General features: G+C 40.8%; 1 protein-coding gene across 1 annotated transcript in view; it reads right to left on the reverse strand.

Moving 5' to 3' along the window:
- The window catches only part of EYA2 (EYA transcriptional coactivator and phosphatase 2), a 246,796-nt gene that overhangs the window by 135,128 nt on the left and 89,620 nt on the right, over window positions 1-22,048 (reverse strand). Inside the window, exons 2-4 of the mRNA XM_036752907.1 lie at window positions 15,239-15,357; window positions 6,607-6,652; window positions 4,723-4,868 (exon numbers count right to left, since the gene is read on the reverse strand). Coding sequence (XP_036608802.1) covers window positions 4,723-4,868; window positions 6,607-6,652; window positions 15,239-15,347 — 301 coding nt within the window. The 5' untranslated portion in view covers window positions 15,348-15,357. The remainder of the gene's footprint in view (window positions 1-4,722; window positions 4,869-6,606; window positions 6,653-15,238; window positions 15,358-22,048) is intronic.

Here is a 22,048-nt window from a genome sequence, read left to right on the forward strand (position 1 = left end):
TTTTATGCATTTAAAAACATTCTGAGGATGACTCCCTAGGAGTCACCAGATTGCCAGAGGGGTCCATGATACAAAAAGGTTAAGAATCCCTGGTCTACCCAATTCTAGTGAGGAAACTCAAGGATTATTGGAAAATGCTCTATGATAGCGGAATCACTGAGCCACTAATTGGTGCATATGGATCCCTGTGCATACTAACTTTAGAAAGCTACATATTAACATTATCTATGTTCTGATGTATTTTTATTTTTTAGAAATGCTTCCCAACTATAATTTAATCTGATATGGGCCACACTGAGTGCTGTGGGCAGCAGGCAGCATGTGTGACACCTTTAGCCGTAGATAACTGTCTGAGATACTGAGAGATTGTGATTTGTCCAGGATTACAAAGCCAGTATATGTCAGAAAAAGGTCTTATTGGCTCCAAGTCTAGTTCTCTGTCTACTATTCCATGATGCTTCTACGTCAATCAATCAATTCTTTCATCTGTGTCAAACAATCAATCATTTATTAAGTGCTAACTCTATATGAGGCATTCACCTCCTGGATCACTTTCTTGTCTCAGCAGAGGGGCTTGTGTAGCTCAATGAGGCCATGTACTATGCCATGTTACCCAAGACAGAGAAATCACAGTGGAGAGTTCTGACAAAAGGTGATCCACTGGAGAAGGAAATGGCAAACCACCCCAGTATCTTCACCAAGAAAACCCCATGGACAAACATGGTCCATGAGGTCATGAAGACTTAGACATGAATGCCTGACTGAATGATAACATGTACCAGGCACCATAAAATGTACTTTGTATAGATATGTAAAGTAAATTAAAGGTGACCTTTGCGGGGGGAGCTGGGGGGGGGGGTGGGGTGGGGTGGGGGTGGGATTAAGGAAGGCATTAGCAGCTGGGAGAGCTCAATAAGGGCTTCATGTGGAAGGTAGAGCTTGAACGGAATCTTATTCAGAAGAATTTACATTCTCCTAGTGGTCAAGCTCCCGATACACATTCATAGAGTTATAGCAACTCACATAATTATTAAAAAAAAAAAACGGTTTCCACTTTTGTACAGCACTGACTGTTGAGACATTCTTCTTCATATTAAACCAAAATCTACCCTTACTTCCATAACGTTCAACTTGTTGATGTTGGTTTTTTTTTACTCTATCACGTGATATTAAATACACAATATTTAATCTTTCTACATAGAAGAAATTCAAATATTGGAAGGCAACCACATGCTCCTACTCTCCCACTCCCATCCCCCCAGGTTTTTACCCCCCTCAGGCTAAATGTTCCAAGTTCCTTCCACTGACCTTTGGGTAAAACAGCTTCCAGGACTGTCACCATCCTGGTTCCCTGGCTCTGAATGTGTTCCAGTTTGTCAATGCAACATTTAACCCCCAGAACTGAATTCGTCTCTGCCTGCTGACTAAGGTAGGAATCTCCCGTACAAACATCTCTGGCAAGCTGTGATCCATCCTTGTGTTATATAGCATATTCCAATGGAAAGAGGGCTGGTCCTGGAATCCAAGGACCCAGATTCAAATCCCACTTCATGCCTGTGTCTATGACCCAAGCTGTCTCTCACCTTCCCTGGGGCCACGGTGTCCTCATCTGTAACATGAGGGAGCTGAATTAGACCAGGGCATTTTCCTTTTTAATTTTTGCACCATGGACCCTCTGGCAGTCTGGTAAAACTGACAGAACTCTTCTCAGATTTTTTTTTTTAAATTTCATAAGGAAAGAAAGTGTTAAATTTTAGGCAGAGGTTAGTGAAAATAAAGATGTAATTTTTTCTCCATCCAAATTATGGATCACCTCCCCCTGCCCTGAAATCTACTGATGGACCTCTTGGGGGTTCATAAAGTCTAGGTTAAGAACCCCAGAAACTCACTAATCAGAAAGGCCACTGGTTGCTCTATTGTAAAACATTTCTCATTGCTAGAAATCTCTTCTTACTTAGCTCAAGCCCCAGTGATCTGCAGACATATGTGAAAAAGTTGCTTTTTGCATATCGCCTATATATTTTAAAATATTTTTTCAATGGTGCAAGCATTCTCCAAGTGAACTCTTAACCTATTACAGTCCAGACTCAATTAATATTTGCAAGTGAGTGGACTCTCTGAAAGACTCAATGCTATTGATAGTGCAAGAACTTTGCACCAAATTAATTTCCACACAATAACATGTTTTGTCTAGAAATAGGAGTAGTTTTATTTTTCTGTCTGCTACATTATTCTTGGTTGTCAGCCAAGAGGGGATAGCTCATATATGATTATGTGTATGTATGTATATGTATATATTTAATATTTAAAATGATTTTTTTCTTGCAAGAGGAAAAAAGAACAGAAAAAAAGACCATACACTCATTACTCGAGATCTGGATGGGTTTATAAATAGTAAGAATATGAAAAGAGACATTTATATAGCACGTTACAGTTTGTGGCCATATTACCTGCTCAAAAACTGTCAGCAGTCCCCAGTTGCCTGTGGGGCATATTGGCTCAGGCTCACATTTGAACAGTCCTTCCTTTGGGGTAAATATTAGAAATACAGTCATCTCCATTATGCAGATGAGGAAACTGAGCCTCAAAGAGGTTAGATGTCTTGCCCACTGCTACACAACTATTAAGTGTCAGGGGCCAGATTTGAACTTAGATTTCTTCTGATTCTAAAACAGGTCCTACTGTACCATGTTGTCTCCTTCTACGTGTGTCCCTAGAAGACTGTTTATTAGCAAAGGCCCTCTTTTCACTTTCTCTCCACACGTGGCCAACATCTCAGCTGAGGCCCTCAACATCTATCACTCCTAATTGGCCGGCTCCTTCATCCATCTTCCACATAGCTACAAAAACTGTCTTCCTAAATCAGGTCTGCTCTGGCCACGTTACTCACCTGCTCAACAGTCTTCAGCGGCCCCCTATTGACTCTAGGATAGAATATAAATGCCTCAAAGCCCAGGATTTTAGGTCTGGAACAACCCTGCTTCCTTATTTAACATTATTCTCTCTTATATAGTCTGTGTACAAGCCAAACTGAACCACATAGTTATTCTCTCACCCGTCACCATGTCTGTCCTTTGATTCAAACCACACCCCACCACACACACGCTAGAATGCACCATTCCTTCAACACTGCCTCTTAATCTATCTTCCCTGTCATCTTGTCTGTGAAGCCTTCCCTAATTTCTCCAATTTTACGTTCTTCTTCTCCTCTAAATGGCTTTTTATTTATTTGTGTGCATGCAAGCCAGACTGGCTGAAGCAGCAAGAGAGAGAGGAAGATGGCAGTATGCGCTGGGCAAGTCAAACCATCACCAGCACCTTGACCCTCAGACCCTGATGGGGACAGTCCAGGACTCAGAACCCAAGAGACTTGCGAATGGGGATGCTTTGGGCCCAGTGCTATCAGTGCATTCTAGTGCATCCTAGGCAGCCCTGCAGGGACTACAGCCAGAGCCATCAAAGACCCAGAAAAGAAAGTTTTTGCTGCTACAATCCTTGGCATTGTTAAATGGTTCCAAATCAGAAACTGAAATGATTTTATCAGTGGAAATGACATAAAAGAAAAGGCATTACCATAGGCAGCTTAGTGGTACAGTAGATAGAGTACTAGGACTGAAGGAGGGAAGATCTGAGTTCAAATCCAGCCTCAGACACTTCCCAGCTATGTAAGCAAGTTACTTAACCTGTTTGCCCCAGTTTCTTCAATTGTAAATTGAGGATAATAACAGCATTTACCTCCCAGGGCTGGTGTGAAGATCAAATGAGGTAATATTTGTAAAACACTCAGCATGGTGCCTGGCACACGGCAGGCAACATATGAATGACTATTAGGATTAGTAGGAGTAGCAGTAGCCGTAATAGGAGCTTTGTCACTGTACCCTAAAGACCACAGGGACCTCTCCACTGACTTGCAGCTAAAATATTCCATTTTTGTTATCTCTCTCATTAGAATGTGACTTCCTTAGGAGGAGGGACTGTCTTCCTTTTCCATTTGGATTCTCAGTGCTGAGTATATAGTAGGCACTTAATAAAATGCCATTTTCATTCATTCATTCACTCACTCCTTCATTTCACATTACAGTTAAATCCCTGTTCCTTGAGAGTAGGCTCTATTGAGGTCCTGTCTCTATAGCACAGGTATCCTGCTCATAGCAGCTCTTTAAGAAATATGAATTCCACCTGCTTTTGCACGGGTAATGTTGAATGGAGAGAACTGGCATCTCTTCTAAAGATCAGTGTAGTATTCCAGAACTCTGAACCAATTAAAAATGTACTCCTTACTAATTGAACTCTAGGCCAAAGACTGTTGTGAGACAGGACTGATTGTAAATCCCTATCATTCTGTATCTCTTTGAAACATTAAATACGAGAGTGGAGAAAGACCTACCCTAAAGTTCTATTCTCAGCTTTGCCCCTTGTTAATGTGCTTAACAACCTTGGATCAAGAAATTTTCTCCTAGGGGCCTGATAATCCTCATTTATAAAATGAGGTGGTTGTACCCAATGATGCGAGGGTATCTTCTACTCTTTGTTCTAAGGGCCCTTTCAGTCGGTTATGTTCAGCCTGGGAGTTCTACCATTCAATGGGCCCTTCCAGTTCTGCTATTCTATGGAGAAAGGTTCGATTTAGGACGAACATTCAAGGTCATCCAAGAGGTGCCACCTAGAGAAGTGCAAAGCTATTTTGAGCACGCAGAACATACAGACAGAAGTAGTACTCACTGTAGGAAGGTATTCCGTAGGCTTGAGCTGGACCAGGAGGATAAGGTGAATAAGCCGTGGACTGCTGGATCCCTGGACTGTATTGGGTCTGTCCATAGGTTGCCATGGCGGGGAGAGACTGGACAGATACTAGATGAGGATAATGTCTAGGGATGCAGAAGGAGAGAAGACTGCTTAACACCAAATCACTTAAATCACCACAAACTCATTCTACTCTGACTCCCTGAGTTCAAATGAGCCTCATGCCTGGGACCCATATGGGCCCCTACCTCAGGTCTTGACCGAACAACATAGGGCAGCTAAGTGATTCAGTGGATAGAACACTGGACCTGGAGTCAAGACAACTTATCTTCCTCAGTCCAAATCTGGCCTCAGACATTTACTAGCTGTGTAAGTGACCCTGGGCAAATCACTTAACCCTGTCTGCCTCAGTTTCCTCATCTATAAAATGATCTGGAGAAAGAAACGGTGAACCATGAAGTATCTTTGCCAAGAAAACCCCAAATGGGGTCATGGAGAGTTGAACACTACTGGAAAATGACTAAAAAACCACCTCAACTCTCTCAACACTCCAATCCGTCCTACACACTGATGCCTAAGTACTCCTCTTTAAGTGGAAGCTTGACCATGTGCCTCCTCTACTTTATCAACTCCAGCAGCTTCCTATTGGCTTTAGGATAACCTATAAACTTCTCTGTTCAGGTTTTAAAAACACTGCACAATCTGGTTCCAGACCCACCAGACATTACACCCATGAGGAAGAAGGAGAAGGCCATTTTGGCTATACACGATCCTCCAGCTCTTCTCTTGGTGCTTTGCCTTTGCACTGGTCCTGCCACATTCCTGGAATGCATTCTCTCCTCACTTCTGCCTCAGAGTCCCTCTCTTCCTTTAAGACACAGCTCAAGCACCGTCTTCTACAGGAAGCCCTGCCTGATCCTCCCAGCTGCTAGTGCTCTGCCTCCCGAACTATCCAGTGTGAACTACCCAGTGTGAACCACTGAATACTTTCTCACTTTATATTTATATTGCCTCTGTTTATATACCCCATTAGAATGCAGGATTCTTAAGAACAAGGATTGTTTCCTTCTTTTCACTTGTAGCCTTACTACCTGGGCACAGTGCCTGACATGTAGTAGATGCTTAATAAATGCTTGTAGATTCACAAGATAAATACAATTTAACTTTCTGAGGGGAGAGTATCTACAACTGGGGGGGGGAGGGGGATTACGAAAGGTTTCATTTAGGATAAATGACTTTCCCAAGGTCACACAGGTAATAAGTAACTCCTGATGCCAAGCTCAACATGTTTTCTAGTATATTATAATGCAGAAAAAAGGGCTTAGTTCCAAAAGTGTTGTGACCAACAGCTCTGCCATTAATTCACTAATCTTGTGCATGTCACTACTCAGTTTGCTTTTCTGTAAAATGGGAGTGAGGTGGTGCCGCAAATGAAGATTCCCAAGGTCTTCTCTAGTTCTAATGTTCTTTGAGTCTATCATCTCTGTATTTTAAACCCAAAGATCTTTAGTAGGATATTTTAAAACACGTGTCAGTGCGTGCGTGTGTGTATAAACACACATATTTGTATGCATCTATTGTCTAACGACCAAAACTTGATGCTAACAAGGGCCCAGTGCTTTCCAGAAACTAAAACTTTCTTCTAAATTGACAGTCAGGTTTTTAAAAGGAAAAAAACTCTCAAACCTATGTTTCAAAGAACTTATACCCACTGGAGCAAAGAATGGGGCTAAATCAATCAATCTACAAGCATTAAAGTACCTATTATGTACAGGTGCTGTACTCAACACATTCATTAGCTATGATGATAAAGTTGTCAATTTAAACATCAGAGTGCCCCCAAATTCAACCAGTGCTACTCACCGTGAGAAGAGTGGAGGAACAATCTCTAAAGCTTGTTTGAAGTTGCCTGGGGAGAGAAGAGAAAGGGAGACAAGGGAAAAATTTGATTAAAGTGTCTGTCGCCATCAATAATACATCACGCCGGCAAACTTAAGCTTCAATTTCACACGCTGACTGGCTCAGGAAGAGAACCTTGGAAAGAAGCTATGAGGGGATTCCTCTATTTTTAAAGAAAGCTGGTTCCGAGAAAAGCATTCTAGCACCCCGCTTTCTACACGGTCTTGACTGTTTGCAAATCTCTGGCTGCTAGACAGCAGTGATAATTTAGATGGATATCGATTATGATCCTACACAAGAAGCCCAAATCCATCCCAGAGACAAAGGTACGATCTCATCTCGGAGTGAAACCAGGATCTCTTCAGAGCTGTGGAAAGTCACAACTGACCTGTATTCAATCCTTCATCCAGACATTTATTATTCAGTTAGATTTTTATTAAAGATGTGCCTACTAGGTATCAGGATACACAAAGCAGTCCCTGCCCTTAAGGAGCTTGCTTTTGACTGAGGAGGAGAATATGTACAGAGATAATAAATACAAGATAAATTCAAGAGTAATTTGGAGGGCATTAAGAATTAGGGGAAATCAGGAGAGCTCCTTAAAGGAGGCTGTATTTGAGCTGAGCTTTGAAAGGAACAAGGATTTCCAAGACAGGTAATAAAGGGGAACAATTCTAAGGCAGAAAATTAATAAAGGCTGTTGAACAGTCTGTGCAGAGGCAGAGAGGAGGGATATAGATTAATTGTAGAGGAAATATTAAGTAGGCCAGTTGGGTTGGCTTGAAGAACGTGTGAAGGTAAATAATGGGGGGTCATCAGCCTGAAAAGACAGGTAGTAGCTAGACTATGATGAAATTTAAATGGCAACTGAGGAGTCTGTAGTTCATGCAAAAGGGAGCCAGCGGAGCATTTTGAGCAGAGAAGTGAAAAGGTGAGATGTATTTTGGAAACGCCATTGGCAGCTATGTGGAGAATGAATTGATGAAGGGAGAAACTGAGATGTAGACCAAATGAGAAGGCTATTGTGATAGTTCAGGAAAGGGGGAGAGAATAAAGACCTGAAATGGGGTCATGGTAGTTCAGATGTGGAAACAGACTAAGAGATTCAGGGAAAGTAGAACTAAAAAGATACGGTGGGGGGAGAGAGAGATTGAGACAGAGAGACAGAGAAAGGAGAGGGACAGAGAGAGTGAGAGAAAGAGAAACAGACATACACAGACAGGCAGAGGTTGAACATGTAGATAGAGGAAGCATCTGATGAATTTACTAAGTGTAGACAGAAGAAAGAAGAGTGCCCAGGGTTTTCTCCTATTTTGTGGACACAGTTTCTTTCCTAAGAGACTTTAAGAGAAATTCACAAAACAGTCAGTCTATAAAGCATTTAGTAGGTGTCTATGATGTACTAGGCACTGGGCTAATCTTGGGCACATAAAAAAAGGCAAAACCAGTCCCTGTCCTCAAGGAGCTCACAAACTAATGAGGGAAACCACAAACAACTGTGTATGAACAAACTGCATGCAGGACAAATTGGGAATAATCAACAGAGGGAAGACACTAGAATGAAGAGGGATTGGGGAAGGCTTCCTGTAGGAGGTGAAATTTTAGTTGGGACTTAAAGGAAGCCAGGGAGGTCAGTATTCAGAGTGGAGTAGGAGAGCTTCCAGGCACAGGGAGCAGTCGGAGCTGAGAGATGTCCTATTGATGTAACAGCCAGGAGACCAGTGTTATTGGATCAGAGTACACATCGGGGAGTAAGGTGTGAGAAGACTGGAAAATAGCCTAAATCCCTGCCATCAATTATCTTCTTCTTACTGTATCATTGCTCTTGTAGTTCTCTACACCTGAAATCCTGCCCCTCCTAATCTTTGGAAGCCAAGTTCAAATATCCCTTCTCCCCGCCACCCAAGCCTTCAGTCAGAATGTCTCTTCCCACCCCCATCCTCAAACCCTCATGTTTGGAATACTACTTTCTATCTCTCATATAGCTTATTCTATTCTGGATTACAGGAATGGTATATTTGTCTTTTTTTGGAAAAGTGTGCCCTACTTCTAGATCAGGTATTTGTAAATGAAGGTCTGTGAATAAATTTCAGGAGGGTCTATGAACCTGGAGAAAAAATTACACCCTTATTTTGACAATACTTTGATTTCTTTTATAATCCTATGTATTTTATTTTATATATTTAAGCACATTATTCCAAGGGTCGGAGTTATAGACTTGACTAGGATGCCTAAGGGGTCCATGCACAAAAAAGAACAAGAACCCTTATTCCATATTATGGACACCATAAGGGCAAGGATTACAGGTGATTATATTTCTTCAGAGGAGTCTTGAGGGAAGCTAGGAGTCTGAGGTGAAGAGGAAGAACATTCCAGGTATCAGTCTATCTCCATCTTCAGTGAGTTCCCTTGGCCTCACAGTCTGTTCCCTATGATGTCCTTCCCTAGGACTACAGAATGAAAAGTCTCATTATGATGCCCTTTGTGTCATTACATAAAAAAGAACTCAGTAATACATAGCTTGGTGAATTAAACATTTTGAACATGTTTTATTTAATGAAATATGCAAATCTGCATAAAATGTAACTATCTGGAAATATTCCTATGGGCTCTGGTTAACTTGTAATTCCATAAATTTGGATTGAATTTTTCCACACCAACCAAAATGGGTGATATGCAAGTTTCATCACTTCTGGGTTTCTTCTCACTCTTATCTTCTCTCAGTCTGGTGGAAAAATTAGTGTCTCCCTGTTTGCTGTTGTCCCTTATATATGTTTTTGTAAAAGAGTAATCCCCTCCCTTGTCACACTCCAATAAACCTAGGAAAGATTATATGAGGGAGACATATTTTACAAAAAAAAAATCAACCTTTTTATTCCCCTGCAGACTTCAGTGTGAAATCATTTTGGGTGGGCTTAAAAAAAGTTTCAATCTATTTTTATTTGGTTCAATTTTAATATTCCCTCCTCACTCACCCTCAACCTTCCCAGCCCAAACCCCAGGGACCTTCAAAGAAGAGGAAACTTGACAGATGACTTACTAACTGCTAAAAGATACCCTCTATTTACTTCTGAAGTTTCAAATTCTAACTTTTTTCCTTGATTGGGGGCAGGAGAGAAGTCAGAGAGTGGGTAACAATACTGTAGCTGGGTTGCAGGATCTCTCTCTCTCTCTCAGGATAAGTAAATCATCTGAAAACTTGGTTTTTCATTCCTGAGTCAGTGGTATGGACCAGTGGCTGGCATGCACTACAGATGCCTGAATTCTCACCCCAGGTCTTGTGGTGGATTCCCTTAGTGGGGTCTTGCTTAAGCCATTAAAACCTCTGCATCTTGATTTCCAAAGCTCACATTCTTTTCCTCTCACAGGGGGATTAGCAAGCTAATGACTGGGAAAGGGGGCCAAAAGTTGCCACCTAGAATGTGATGACTAATCCAGGTGCTAGAGATAGCTCCTTGTAAACATGGCAAGGAATCACATTAATTCTGATTCAGTTAATTTTATTGCAAGAAGCTTTTTTTTGCTATCACCCCTCCCCCCAAATGCAGGAACACCACAAATCTATCATCTCTTTTCTCTTTGCAGAGAAAAGGAATATTCATGGCCAGAGACAGTTCTTCACTGTGGAAAAGAGGAATTCAGCAGATGATACAGGTCATGACAATAAATAACAATAAATATCTCACTTTTTATAGAGCACTTAAAGGTTTACAAAACATTCCTGTGAGACGAGGATGACGAAGCTTGTCATACTACTAGTTAACTAGTTAAGTACTAGAGCTGGGATTGTAATTCAGGTCCTAAGACCTTCCCCTGCCCACCCATAAGACCAGTGGAAAGAGCCATGGATTTAAAGTCATAATACCTGGGTTCTCTGCCTTGTACTGACTAGCTCTGCCACTTCATTCCTTTTGTGATATTGGGTAAGCAACACAATTTCTCTAAACCTCAGTTTAAACCAACCTTCTCTTTAAAATGAAGGGGTTGTATCTCTAAGGTCTATGACCCTCTTTCTTATATCACACTGCCTAATAAAAATAGGCCACAGTGCAGAATAGTATGAAAGAGCTCTGATCCTGGCAGTCAGTCCTAGGACCTGGGTTCTAGTTCAGTTTCTTCCTTCAATTAGTTGTGGGATCTTGAGCAAGTCATATCACCTCTGAGATCACATTCTACAAGTGTAAAAACGGGGATGGTGATACATGCCTTGCCTCCCTCTAGGGTTATTTTGAGGATCGGATGGGAAAATTCACTTTTAATTATCTTGAATATAAATTCGAGGTATTATTTTCAGTGATAACAAGGTTGATTGCAATATATTTATTTAAATTTTTATTTACTTTTTTGGTTATAATATGGTATAATTACATATAATTTATAATATAATTAATATTTTTATTAAAATATTAATGGATACCCCCCTCTCTTCTCTGCAGAGGTAAGGACTATCGGTGTGCAATATTGCATATAGTCAGACATGGTGGAGGTGTTGGTTAGTTTTTCTGAACTGGGTTTTTCTTCTCTTTCTTGGTCACAAAGGATGGCTCTTCAGGTAGAGGAGTAGGAAGGGATATATTCAGAAATGATAGTGATAAAAAGGTTTCAATTTAAAAATTTTTAAAAAGATAAAGCGATATGACACATACAACAAAATATTAATGAGCACTCACACCTTTTAGTTTCATCATAATGTCCTTTAAAGAAAGGATCAGGAATTCTCTTCTAATAAAAGCATGACAATGCTACCCCCTTCCCCCACTACCCACCATAGAAGTGATTAGCTCTGCAGAGAGGGTGTGGCAAGCACAGGATTTTCCACAGGCCAAGTCACCTGTGGGAACTAGCTGTTCCTGGCTTAATGGTCTGAGGGGTGAAGGTGAGGAAAACAGACTTGCCACAGGCTCAGCTCCACAAAATAAGTGTTTGATAAGTGTTTGTTTACTGAATGAATGAAAATGCCATTCAACATCAAGACAGAATGTTAAAGACCTTTAAAAAAATCAGAATGCAGATTATCTAATGGGAGTAGGGATTCACAACCCAGAGGAAACATCTAATATTCCAGTGTTAGCTTCAGAAAAACAGCTTTTTTTTTTTTAAAGAAAAATGTTTGCTTCCTCTCTACTTTCTTAATGTAATTAAATTTTCAAGGCTGCTAACAGCAGCCAGGTCCTAGCTCAGCTCCCACCTCCAGTCTTTCTTGACCACTGTTATCTCTACTTTCTTCAAACTGTCAAACTCTTTGTGTCTCCCCTTCAACTCTGCCAGTTTTTTGAGGGAAGACACCATAACAGAAGTCTTTTTGTATACTGCACAGAGTGCTGGCACACAGTAGGTACTCGGAACAACTCTTGCTAACGAAATGAATGAATACAGGATGAAAGGCAAAGGGGGAAACAGGCCAGCAAACAGTGTCTTAATTTGGCACTTAGTGAGCACACTGAAGTATAGGATTTCTCCTCTAGATTCGGCGGAGCTTAGCTCCAATCTCACAGGGCACTAAAAGAAACTTGTTTATGTAACAGGATATTACCAGACTTGCCATCTCTGAATTTCGTAGTAACTTTTCCCATTCTCCCTCTCAGAGAACCTTCACAAATTTTAGAATCTAAGATGAATCTAAGAAGCAATCTAAGATGCTTCAACGAAATGGAGAGTATATTTCCTCCTCTGTAAAATGAGGGGGTTAATTAAATGATACCTCAAGTCCCTGCAAGCTTTGTCAATCTGTATTCTAAGGTCCCTTTTGGCTCTAAATGGCTCATTTGGATTAGAAGCCAGGGGTACTGATTCCTACCATCAGGTATAGGTCATCATGATTTTATCCAGGACAAAGTCTTTAAGACAGTATCTTCTTTTAGATGCTGAAGTTTGGCTGAATTGTACTTTGAGGTTTTCAAAATTTGAAGTCACCAGAATCTTAGAGCTGTAAGGGACCTTAGCAAGCAGAATATAAGAGCTGGGGGAACCTTAGGGATAGTCTAATACAACTCTTTCATTTCATGGATCAGGAATCTGAGACTCAGAGAACTTTAGTGAGTTGTCTTAGGCAGAGGTGTCAGACACATGGTGGGGGCAATACTCCCAGTGGTCCTGGACTAGATTAAAATGTAATTAGGAAATATTTATTAAAATAAACAAAAATGGAAAAGAATACAGATAATATTAATAGGCATTTTTCTAAGTTAATGTGTGGCCCACAGGGATTCTTATGTATAGTTTATTCCCCACCCCTGCCTTAGTTCTGTTTGAGTTAGACACTACTAATCTAAGGTCACAGTTTGGGTTTGACTAATCGAGATTAGAAATCAAATTAGAAGAAAAAGGGAAGGAAGAAAAGAAAGAAATCTGGTATAGTTTTTGATGTGCCTATCTGGAATTTCTTTTCTGAAGGCCAGTGCTTACTATAAAAGTTATTTTGTGATTGAAAGCACTCTGAAGGGAATGGAGGTACAACTGAGAAGACCTGGCAACTGACTGGATGTGGAAGAGGCAATGAACTCACAGAGTTTTGAAGCTAGCAATGATACTAGCCTAGCTTTCTCATTTTTACTAGAAGGGGAAACTGATGCCCAGAAAGGTCACTCCCCTAGTGAGCAGAGGCAGGACCAGATCCCAGATCTCCAAACTCCTAATCCGGCGCTCCTTCAATTACATCCCGCCCCTCCCATTTCTAGCAGGCTAGCAACCAATACGCTAAATATGTTTTTCACCATTATCTAGGATTCTCACTCACTGTGTTTGTTTCACTCAGGGGAGAGAAATAACAGTCAAAACACAATCTTTAATCTGCTTGCTTGTAATTAATGCAACTCGGTTTCTGAATAAGTTAAAAGGAATTTTTTCTGATCACGTCCACGAATCCCAGGCAGCCTACAATGCTTCCTCCTACCAAACTCTGGGCAGGATCAAAAAGCCAATGTTCTTTTTCAGCAAAGTTGTTCAACATGCTTGTTCCACTGCTTTCACAACTCAAGACTGAATTTTTTTCCTACCCACAAGATGAAGGTTTTTAAAAAGGTTCACTCTCATCACCCCCTCCCCCTTCCAAGTGAAATACCTAAATCCTACCACTAATCAACTCTATTGTTGTTGTTGTTCAGTCATGTCTGACTCTTGTGACCCCATCTGGGGTTTTCTTGGCAAAGACAGTGGAGCGGTTTGTCACTTCCTTCTCCAGCTTATTTTACAGATAAAGAAACTAAGGCAAACAGGGTTAATCATTTGTCCAGGGTCACACAGCTAGTGTCTGAAACCTGATGTGAACTCAGGGAGATGAGTCTTTGTGACTCCAGGCCTGACTCTATCCACTGCGCCACCTTGCTGCCCTGCCCCTCAATCAGCTCTATGATGCTGTACAAATCACTTTCCTGTTCTGGGCTTTAACTTCCCCTTATGTAAAATGAAGGGGTTGGACTAAATAATCACTGTTTTTGTCCAGTTTGATGAACCTATGGAGCCCCTACTAAGAATATTTTTAAATGCATAGGGTAAAATACATAATTATAAAGAAAACCAATTATATTGAAATAGTTATCAAAACATTAAAAAAAAACCCAAGGTCACCCCAGGTCACGCCTGGATTGGATGATTCCTAAGATTTCTTCCAGCCCCTGGCTCTCTATATTCTGTGTTCTTAAGGTCCCATTTTGACATTTTATGTTCTATCAACGATGACTGCCAAGGCCTTAATTTCCTTAAAAATAAATTATAATTATAAATTATAAAAATAAAAAATAAATTTCTAATGACATTTGACTGCAAATGCGAATTTTAAAATGCCAGCTTCCCCCTAATCCTTCCAGCCAATCTTGTTTTTCAGCATTCACACCCTGTGAGCTGTAATCAAACACAGTTAGCCATGGTGAGATAAGTGGGCTTTCAAAACACCTACAGCAAATAGTCCTCACAAGGGGTTAAACCAGTGGTTAAACATAATAGCTTAATGCTTCTTGCTAACTTCTCTTCTAGCAGGAAGGCTGACAGATCCCAAGCAGAGCAAACAATAGCAGGAATTGTACTGGCAAAAACTAGTTCCTCTGCATCACTTGCCAATAATTTTTTAAACAGATTTAACATTCCTATGCTTCCTTGACTCAAGCTGATCTAGAAAACAAGAGGCAGACAAGCTTTTGTCCTGGGATGAAAACCCTATAAGCAACAGGCCCACTTGGATGAGTGTTGAACCAGGAGAGAACTGAGTGTACAGAGTTGGTCTGTGATCTTGAGAAGATGGACAGTTGGCCCTGGATATCACACAATGTTTAAATGCCTCCTGTGGGCTAAGAGCCACAAACTGTTCCACTGTCCTGCCACTTAATATTTTGAATTATTTCTACCCAGAAGAGGAAAAGTTTAGAAGGAGATTTGACTCCATCATGCAGGCTATTCAAATTTCTGGGTACCTTTCAGAGAGGCCATCCTGACTTCTGGTCAGAGGACTGAGGGGGAAAAAAAGTCACGTAGTCTGTGCTTTTGAAAGGAAAGTGTTTTTCATGAGATCAGGTTTTGGGGCTGACCCACAACTTTGACACCCTCACTTGGGCCCATTAGTGACTGCTGGCATGAACAAACCACAAAGAGACCAGAGGCCTACCTCCTATGTCGTGGGGAGACAGGGCACCAATGTCAGAAAGGTTGAGCGTCAGTCTATCAGAGTAATGGCTGTTTACAGTCAGGCTGGGTGAGATCACCAGATCTAGCATTTCCTTGTACCTGAAGGAAAACAAAAGAAAAATGTAATTTAATTCATTAATTATGCATGCTTTACTAATGATTCCCATTTTTTCCCTAAGTATATAAATATTAAAACTGATTACCTAAACCCTAGCTTCATATAAATTCTACATAATAAAAAATTCACTAAAGTTTTCATCAAAGCGAAATGATGAATTAAAATGAAGTACTTGGGCCCCTTGAGAATACACCCATTTGATTAAAGTTTTCCCCCCTCGTACTGTATTTTGCCACTAGAAAATTTACATTTCTGTGTCTTTTTAATGTCATTTGGAACAAGAAGTAGGCAGCACTTGAAACCAGCACTTACTGAGAAAGGGAAGGAGGCAGGTTGAGAGGGAGCAATCCCAGGCAGACCCTGGGAGGGTCCAGTGTTTAGGTAGAACACTGGGGTCATTTCAATCCCAGGGGTGAAAAATCACAGGCTGTTGTGGCATAAGAAGTCACAAAAGAGGCTAGATTTCCATAAGCTCAAGTAAGAAGGCAATGAGGTACAGCAGAAGGGCTGCTGGATTTGAGGTGAGATGACATTCATCCAACTCCCAGGACTGGTCTGACCTATCCCTTGGACATTTGCTACCTAGATGATATTCAGCAGGTAACTTCCCCAGGCCTCAGTTTCCCCATTTAAAGAGAGGAGACTGGACCAGATGACTTCTAAGGTCGCTTATAACTCTAGCTAGATGGTCCTAGGCTCATCAGTAGTTTGGTGCTATTTAATTCAGGGCTAACGCCACAATTCCTCTGAGGAGACAATGGTATCTACAATTGGTAGCCAAATCAGGGTGGGAAAAAGGCAGGGGGAGACAGAGGATGTAGAGAGAAAGGGGTATTTTTTTTAACTTCCAGCACTAATCTTAATTATAAACTTTTCCAAATCTTAGCATGCCCTTAGCACTTGTATATAATGCATTCTATTATCCATTACAGTTGGGGAGAAGGGCATTCTGGTTACCTGGAACTTACCACACTTATTATAAGAAGAATGACTTTTTTCAAAGAACTGAATGCAAACTCCCCCTACCCCCATAACAAAACTAGATACTGATTCTATTTTCTCTCTCCATTGATGGCACCACCATTAATGCCATCACCCAGACCTGAAAACTCAAAGGTAACTCTTCACTATGACCCCACCCTCCCCAAATCCAGTATGTTGTCAGATCCTGTTGATTCTGCCTCTGAAAATTCTCATACATTCATCCTTTCCTCTTCACGCCCATTCCCACCAACTCGGTTCAGGTCCTTATTTTGTCCTTCCTGGTCTGTTGTTAACAGCCTCTTAACTAGTGACTGTTTCCAGTTTCTTCGTCCTTCAAACCAATGCAAAAATAATCTTCCTATAGGTATGAATGCATCATTTTCCTGCTTTGGAACCTTCTGTGGATCGGCACTGTCTACACATAAAATGCAATCTCATTAACCTGGCATTCAAGGTCCTCCACAATCTGGCTCCAGCCTTCCTTTCCAGTTGTATTTACACAGCTCTCTTTCACCTGTAATACTCTAGCCCAAGCAGACCCCTGACTATTCCCCCAAACTTGGCATTTGATCTCCCACCTTCATTCTGTGATCTTTTCTTGCCTTTTCTCACTTCTGTTCTTTTGAACAGGCCATGCACAGATCTTGACTAGGCTTCCCCCATCTCTGCCTAGTGAAATCCTTCCCTTGAGCTGAGCTGAAGTGCCGTCTCCTCCACGAAGCCTTGTCTAGACTCCTAAGCTAAAAGTTCTCTTTTGCATTCCCCTGTTTAAGTTCCTCATGCCACTCTGTTTGACTTCTCCTCTGGACTCATCAGAGTCCAATCTGTATTTTGGTTATTTGTGTATGTGTCTCATTCCCATTATTAGACTGTAAGTTCCTTGAGGGCAGGGCCTATGTCTGATTTCATATTTATGGCTAAGTCCTCTTGCTACCCTCTCCTCCCCCAAATCCTGGGCTCACATATACTGGGCTTAATATTGGGCCATTTTTTTTTCTCCTTTGATTTGTACCCCACTTCAAATCCAGTCCCGCTAGTCTTCAAATATAGCCTATGAAGGGCTTATGTTTATGTTACTCCAAATGAGAGCAAAGAGGTCGCCAGCACCTGTATAAGCACTCAAGATAGCAATATAGGGAGAGGACATTTCACCTCACAGAAAATGCAGAATTAACTAAAAGGATCTCCAGGAGTAGAGAAACAAATACAGGAAAGAAACAGGTATTTATTATTACGTGTATGCAGTGTTCAGGAGCACCAGGATTTCTGGTGTGAGGGACTCTGTGAGTCCTTTTCAGGGCTGCTCCTCTACTCTGTTGTCTACCTGATTCACCCAACTCTCACCGGTGGTTCCAAGAAGCTGGAGCATGTGCAGGAGCCACGTCCCAATAAATAGTCTCAGCAGACAGGCTAAACCGGGCTGAGGGTAAACAACAGGCCTCAAACCTGTTGGTGAGTTAGGGGGATGTCTATCCCAAGCATGTGAAGACCTTTCCAGCAGAACAGGCAGACGAGAACAATTTGTTCCAGCAGCCATGAAGGGGGCTAAAACAGGTACTGTAGGGAGCTTAGAGCCTGGTCAGTTATAGAAGATGCCAAGGTCATCCACTGCATCCTGGGTCATTGCTAGTCATCTTGACTTTTGTCCGGCCATTGGACTTTGACGATTCAGGAAGAAAGAGGGAGAATGATGATCATCTAAGTCCAATTCAAGCACAAATGAAGACTGTGATGAAAAATGTAATGAAATCCAAACTTCACAAAAGGATTTGTTCTGTAAAACAGACTCAGTCAAAGAGTCGTACTTGAGGATCTACAGGGCCACGAGGCCTCGAGGCTGTGGATTCCCCACTCCTTATTACCATGATATCACTGCTCCTCTTCAAAAATGAAGGACAAACAACAACTATGTGCCAGGCACTGTGCTAGACATTTTACAAGTATGATCTCATTTGATGCTCACAACAACCCTGGGAGTTAGGTGCTATTATCCTCATTTTAGAAATGTGGAAATGGAGACAAAAAGACGTTAAGTGGCTTGCCCATGGTCACACGGTCAAAAGTGTCTGAGGCCACATTAGAACTCAAGTCTTCCTGATTCCAGATGTGGTGCTCTATCCACTGTGTCATCCAGCTGCTTCAGGAAACAAATATCATTTAAATGCTCTCTTGAAGGCGATCTGAACAAGCGACACCTCTCCCTATCAGGTCTGCATGTCTGAATTACTCACAGTAGTAGCTAGGAGACCAGGGTGGCAAAGGCTGGATCCCTTGCTCCCTCAAGGTATGGATCTCTTTCTCTCTCTTTTTTTAACTGCATATGTATATCGAGTATATTGTTCCGTGTGAAAATATACACACATAATATATGCATACATGTAAATATAAGTGTGTATATAAGTACATATATTCTATTTGAGTACATGCAAATGCACACAAATATAAATACATATTATACATATATGTATCTTTTTTGTGGTTTTCTTTTTTTAAAGTTACGACACTCAGTTCCACAATTTTCTGAGTTCCAAATTTTCTCTCCCCCCACCAGGATGGCATGTGATCTAAGTTCTACATACACCATCCCACTAAACTTATTTTCTCTTTCACTGTTCCTCCAGCCATATACGCTATGTGGGAGATTTTTCCTTCTTCTGGCTCTCCTTGTCCTGCCTCAGTACTGCCTGACCTCTCTACCCTCCTATTGTCTGAGCACTCATTTCTGGGTCATCAGCTATGTCCTGTGGTGTCCTCCAGAGTTCTGCCTTAGGTCCTCTTCTATTATTCCTTTATATATCTCATCAACTCCAAAGGTTTCAATGATCACATCTATATAGGTATCTCCTAAGTAAACATAGCCAGCCCTGATCTCTCTCCTCCAACTTTAGTCTTACTTTACCAACTACCTTCTGGGCATCTCTACCTATATGTCCCATAGAGGGAAAGGAAAAGGGAATAAGCACTTATTAAGTACCTACTATTTACCAGACACCATGCTCGGCACTTAAATATATTATCTCATTTGATCCTCACAACAACATTGAGAGGGGTAGGTACTGTTGTTATCCCCAATTTACAGATGAGGAAACTGAGTCTGGGAGGTTATATGACTTACCCAGGGACATATAGGTAGTAAATGTCTGAAGCTAGATTTGAACTCAGGTCTTCTTGAGTTGCCAAAGGCATTTCTAAAACAGAACTCATTAATTTTGCCTTAAAACCTTCTCTGCTTCCAAGCTTCCTTATTTCCGTTGAGGAAAACAGCCTTCCAATGGCTCAGGTTTACAAACTCAGCATCATCTTTGATTCCTGAGATCCAATAAATTGACAAGTCTTGTTGATTCCACCTCTTCAACATCCCTTGCACTCATCAAACCTGCCTCCAACACTTAGAACCTGTGTGATCCTGGGCAAGTCACTTAACCTTCTGGGGCCTCAATTTCTTTACCTGTGAAATTAAGGGGTTGGATGTGATGCCCTCTGAGGTCCTTTTTGGTCCTAAATCTATGATCTCTTCTCAAGACTCACACCACAACCACTTTGATCCAGTTACTTGTCACCTCTCACCTCAATTATTTTAACAGCCTCGTAATTGGTCCACCTGCATTCTCTCTACTACTTATCCTCCCTCCATAAAGCTGCCAAATTGATTTTCTTAAAGCTCAGGTTTGACTATATCACTCTTCTTCTTAAGAAACTCCAGTGGTTCCTCATTAACTTTAGATTAAAATACAAAATCCTCTTTTTGGCATTTAGAGCACTTCACACTGGCTCCAGTCCATCTTTCCAGGATGATTACATGTTACTCTCCCTTATACATTCTACACTCCAGCCAAACTGGCCTGCTCACTGTTCCCAATACACACCATTCTGTCTCCTCTGGGCTTTGGTCCAGACTGTTCCCTGTGCTGAGAATGCTTGCTTTCTTCATCCCCATCTCTTGGAAGCCTCTGGCTGCCTTCAGAGGTTCAGCTCAGGTATGCCACCCCCCTTCAAGAGGCCTTTCTGGATTTCTCCAGTTGTTAGTGTACACGGCCCTCCTGTCACTATGTATGTGGGGGATTATATATATCCTATATTTATTTATCCCTGAAAATGCCACCTCTTTAAAGAAGAATGTAAGCTCCTTGAAGGTAAGACCTCTCAATTTTGTGACTGGCATATAGTAACACTTCATAAAATGCTTGTGGATTAAGTGTTTGTTGAACAATAGCTCATGTTTCTATTTCACTTTAAAGTTTGGAAAGCACTGTCTTCACAACAACTCTGTAGGGTAGAAAATGAATGATTATTATTAGCATATTACAAATGAGGAAAATGAGGACTTCAAATGACTTGCTCAGTCACACAATTAATAGTTGTCAGAGCTGGGAATGGATGTGGGTGTCCTAACTCTTTTTTTTCCAGGGTACCATATCTTATCATGACTCTCAGCTATGTACTGGTTAAGCTTATGCAGTACAACTTAATAGACATAGTAACAATCAAAGCTATTAGATACTGCTTTAAACATAGAGAAGCTGATTAGGAGTAGCTTGGGAACTAAATATCCAGAAGCAAATGAACACAGTAGCTATGTTTGTTACTATGTTGTAACATTTGCTAAATCCAAAGACCTTAACTGCAGGGGTAAAGACTTACTATTTGACAAAAAACTGCTGATAAAACTGGAAAGCAATCTGGCAGAAATTAGGATTAGACCAATATTTCACATAATATTATAACAGCTCCAACTAGATATATGACTTACATATAAAAGATTATATCAAAAAACAAATTTAAAAATTAGGAAAGGAGATACCTTTGACTTCTACGGACAGGAGAAGAGTTCCTGGCTAAATCAGGGATAGTGAAGGCCGTAGGAGATAAAATGGATAGTTTTGATTATATAACATTGGAAAGCTTTTATACAAAAAACAATGTAATTAAAATTAGAAAACAAATAGTTAACTAGGGAAAAAAAATTCGTGCAACAAGTTTCTCTGACAAAAGACTGATATCTAAGATACACAGAGAACTGATGCAAAATATATAACAAGAATTTCCCCCCAATTTATAAAAGATATGAACAGTTTTCTAAAGAAGAAAGGCAAGCCCTCAACAACAATCTAAAAAATGCTCCAAATTACTAATCATAAGAGACATGAAAATTAAAAGTTCTGAAGTTCCATCTCATATCCATCAGATTAGCAAACATGATAATTGTTGGGTGGGACCTGGGAGGACAGGCATACTAAACAGGTCCACACTGTTGATGGAGCTATGAACTGATCCAACTGTTCTGAAAAGCAATTTGGAAATAACCCAAAAAGTTATCAAACTGAGCAATCTTTAACTGAGTGATGACACCACTAGGCTTGCACTCCAAAAAGATAGAGAGAGAACCGACCCATTGGTCACATCCCTAAAATATTCATAGCAGTGCTTTTTGTTGTAGAAAAGAATTGGAAACTAAAGGAGTACTCATCAGGTGAGGAACAGCTGAACAAATTATGCCATATGAATGAAACAGAATATTACTGTACCTTAAGAAATAATCAAAAGGAAAAATTTCAAGGATTCCTTCAAAAGGAAGTTTCCAAGAAACTTCAGAGTACTCATTATGCAGAGTAAAGTGATCATAACCAGGAGAATTTATACATGTTACAACACTGTTAATAAAAAAATAACTTTGAAAGACTTTAGAAT

Source organism: Trichosurus vulpecula, chromosome 3, assembly GCF_011100635.1.
Source record: "Trichosurus vulpecula isolate mTriVul1 chromosome 3, mTriVul1.pri, whole genome shotgun sequence".
Classification (NCBI taxonomy): domain Eukaryota; kingdom Metazoa; phylum Chordata; class Mammalia; order Diprotodontia; family Phalangeridae; genus Trichosurus; species Trichosurus vulpecula.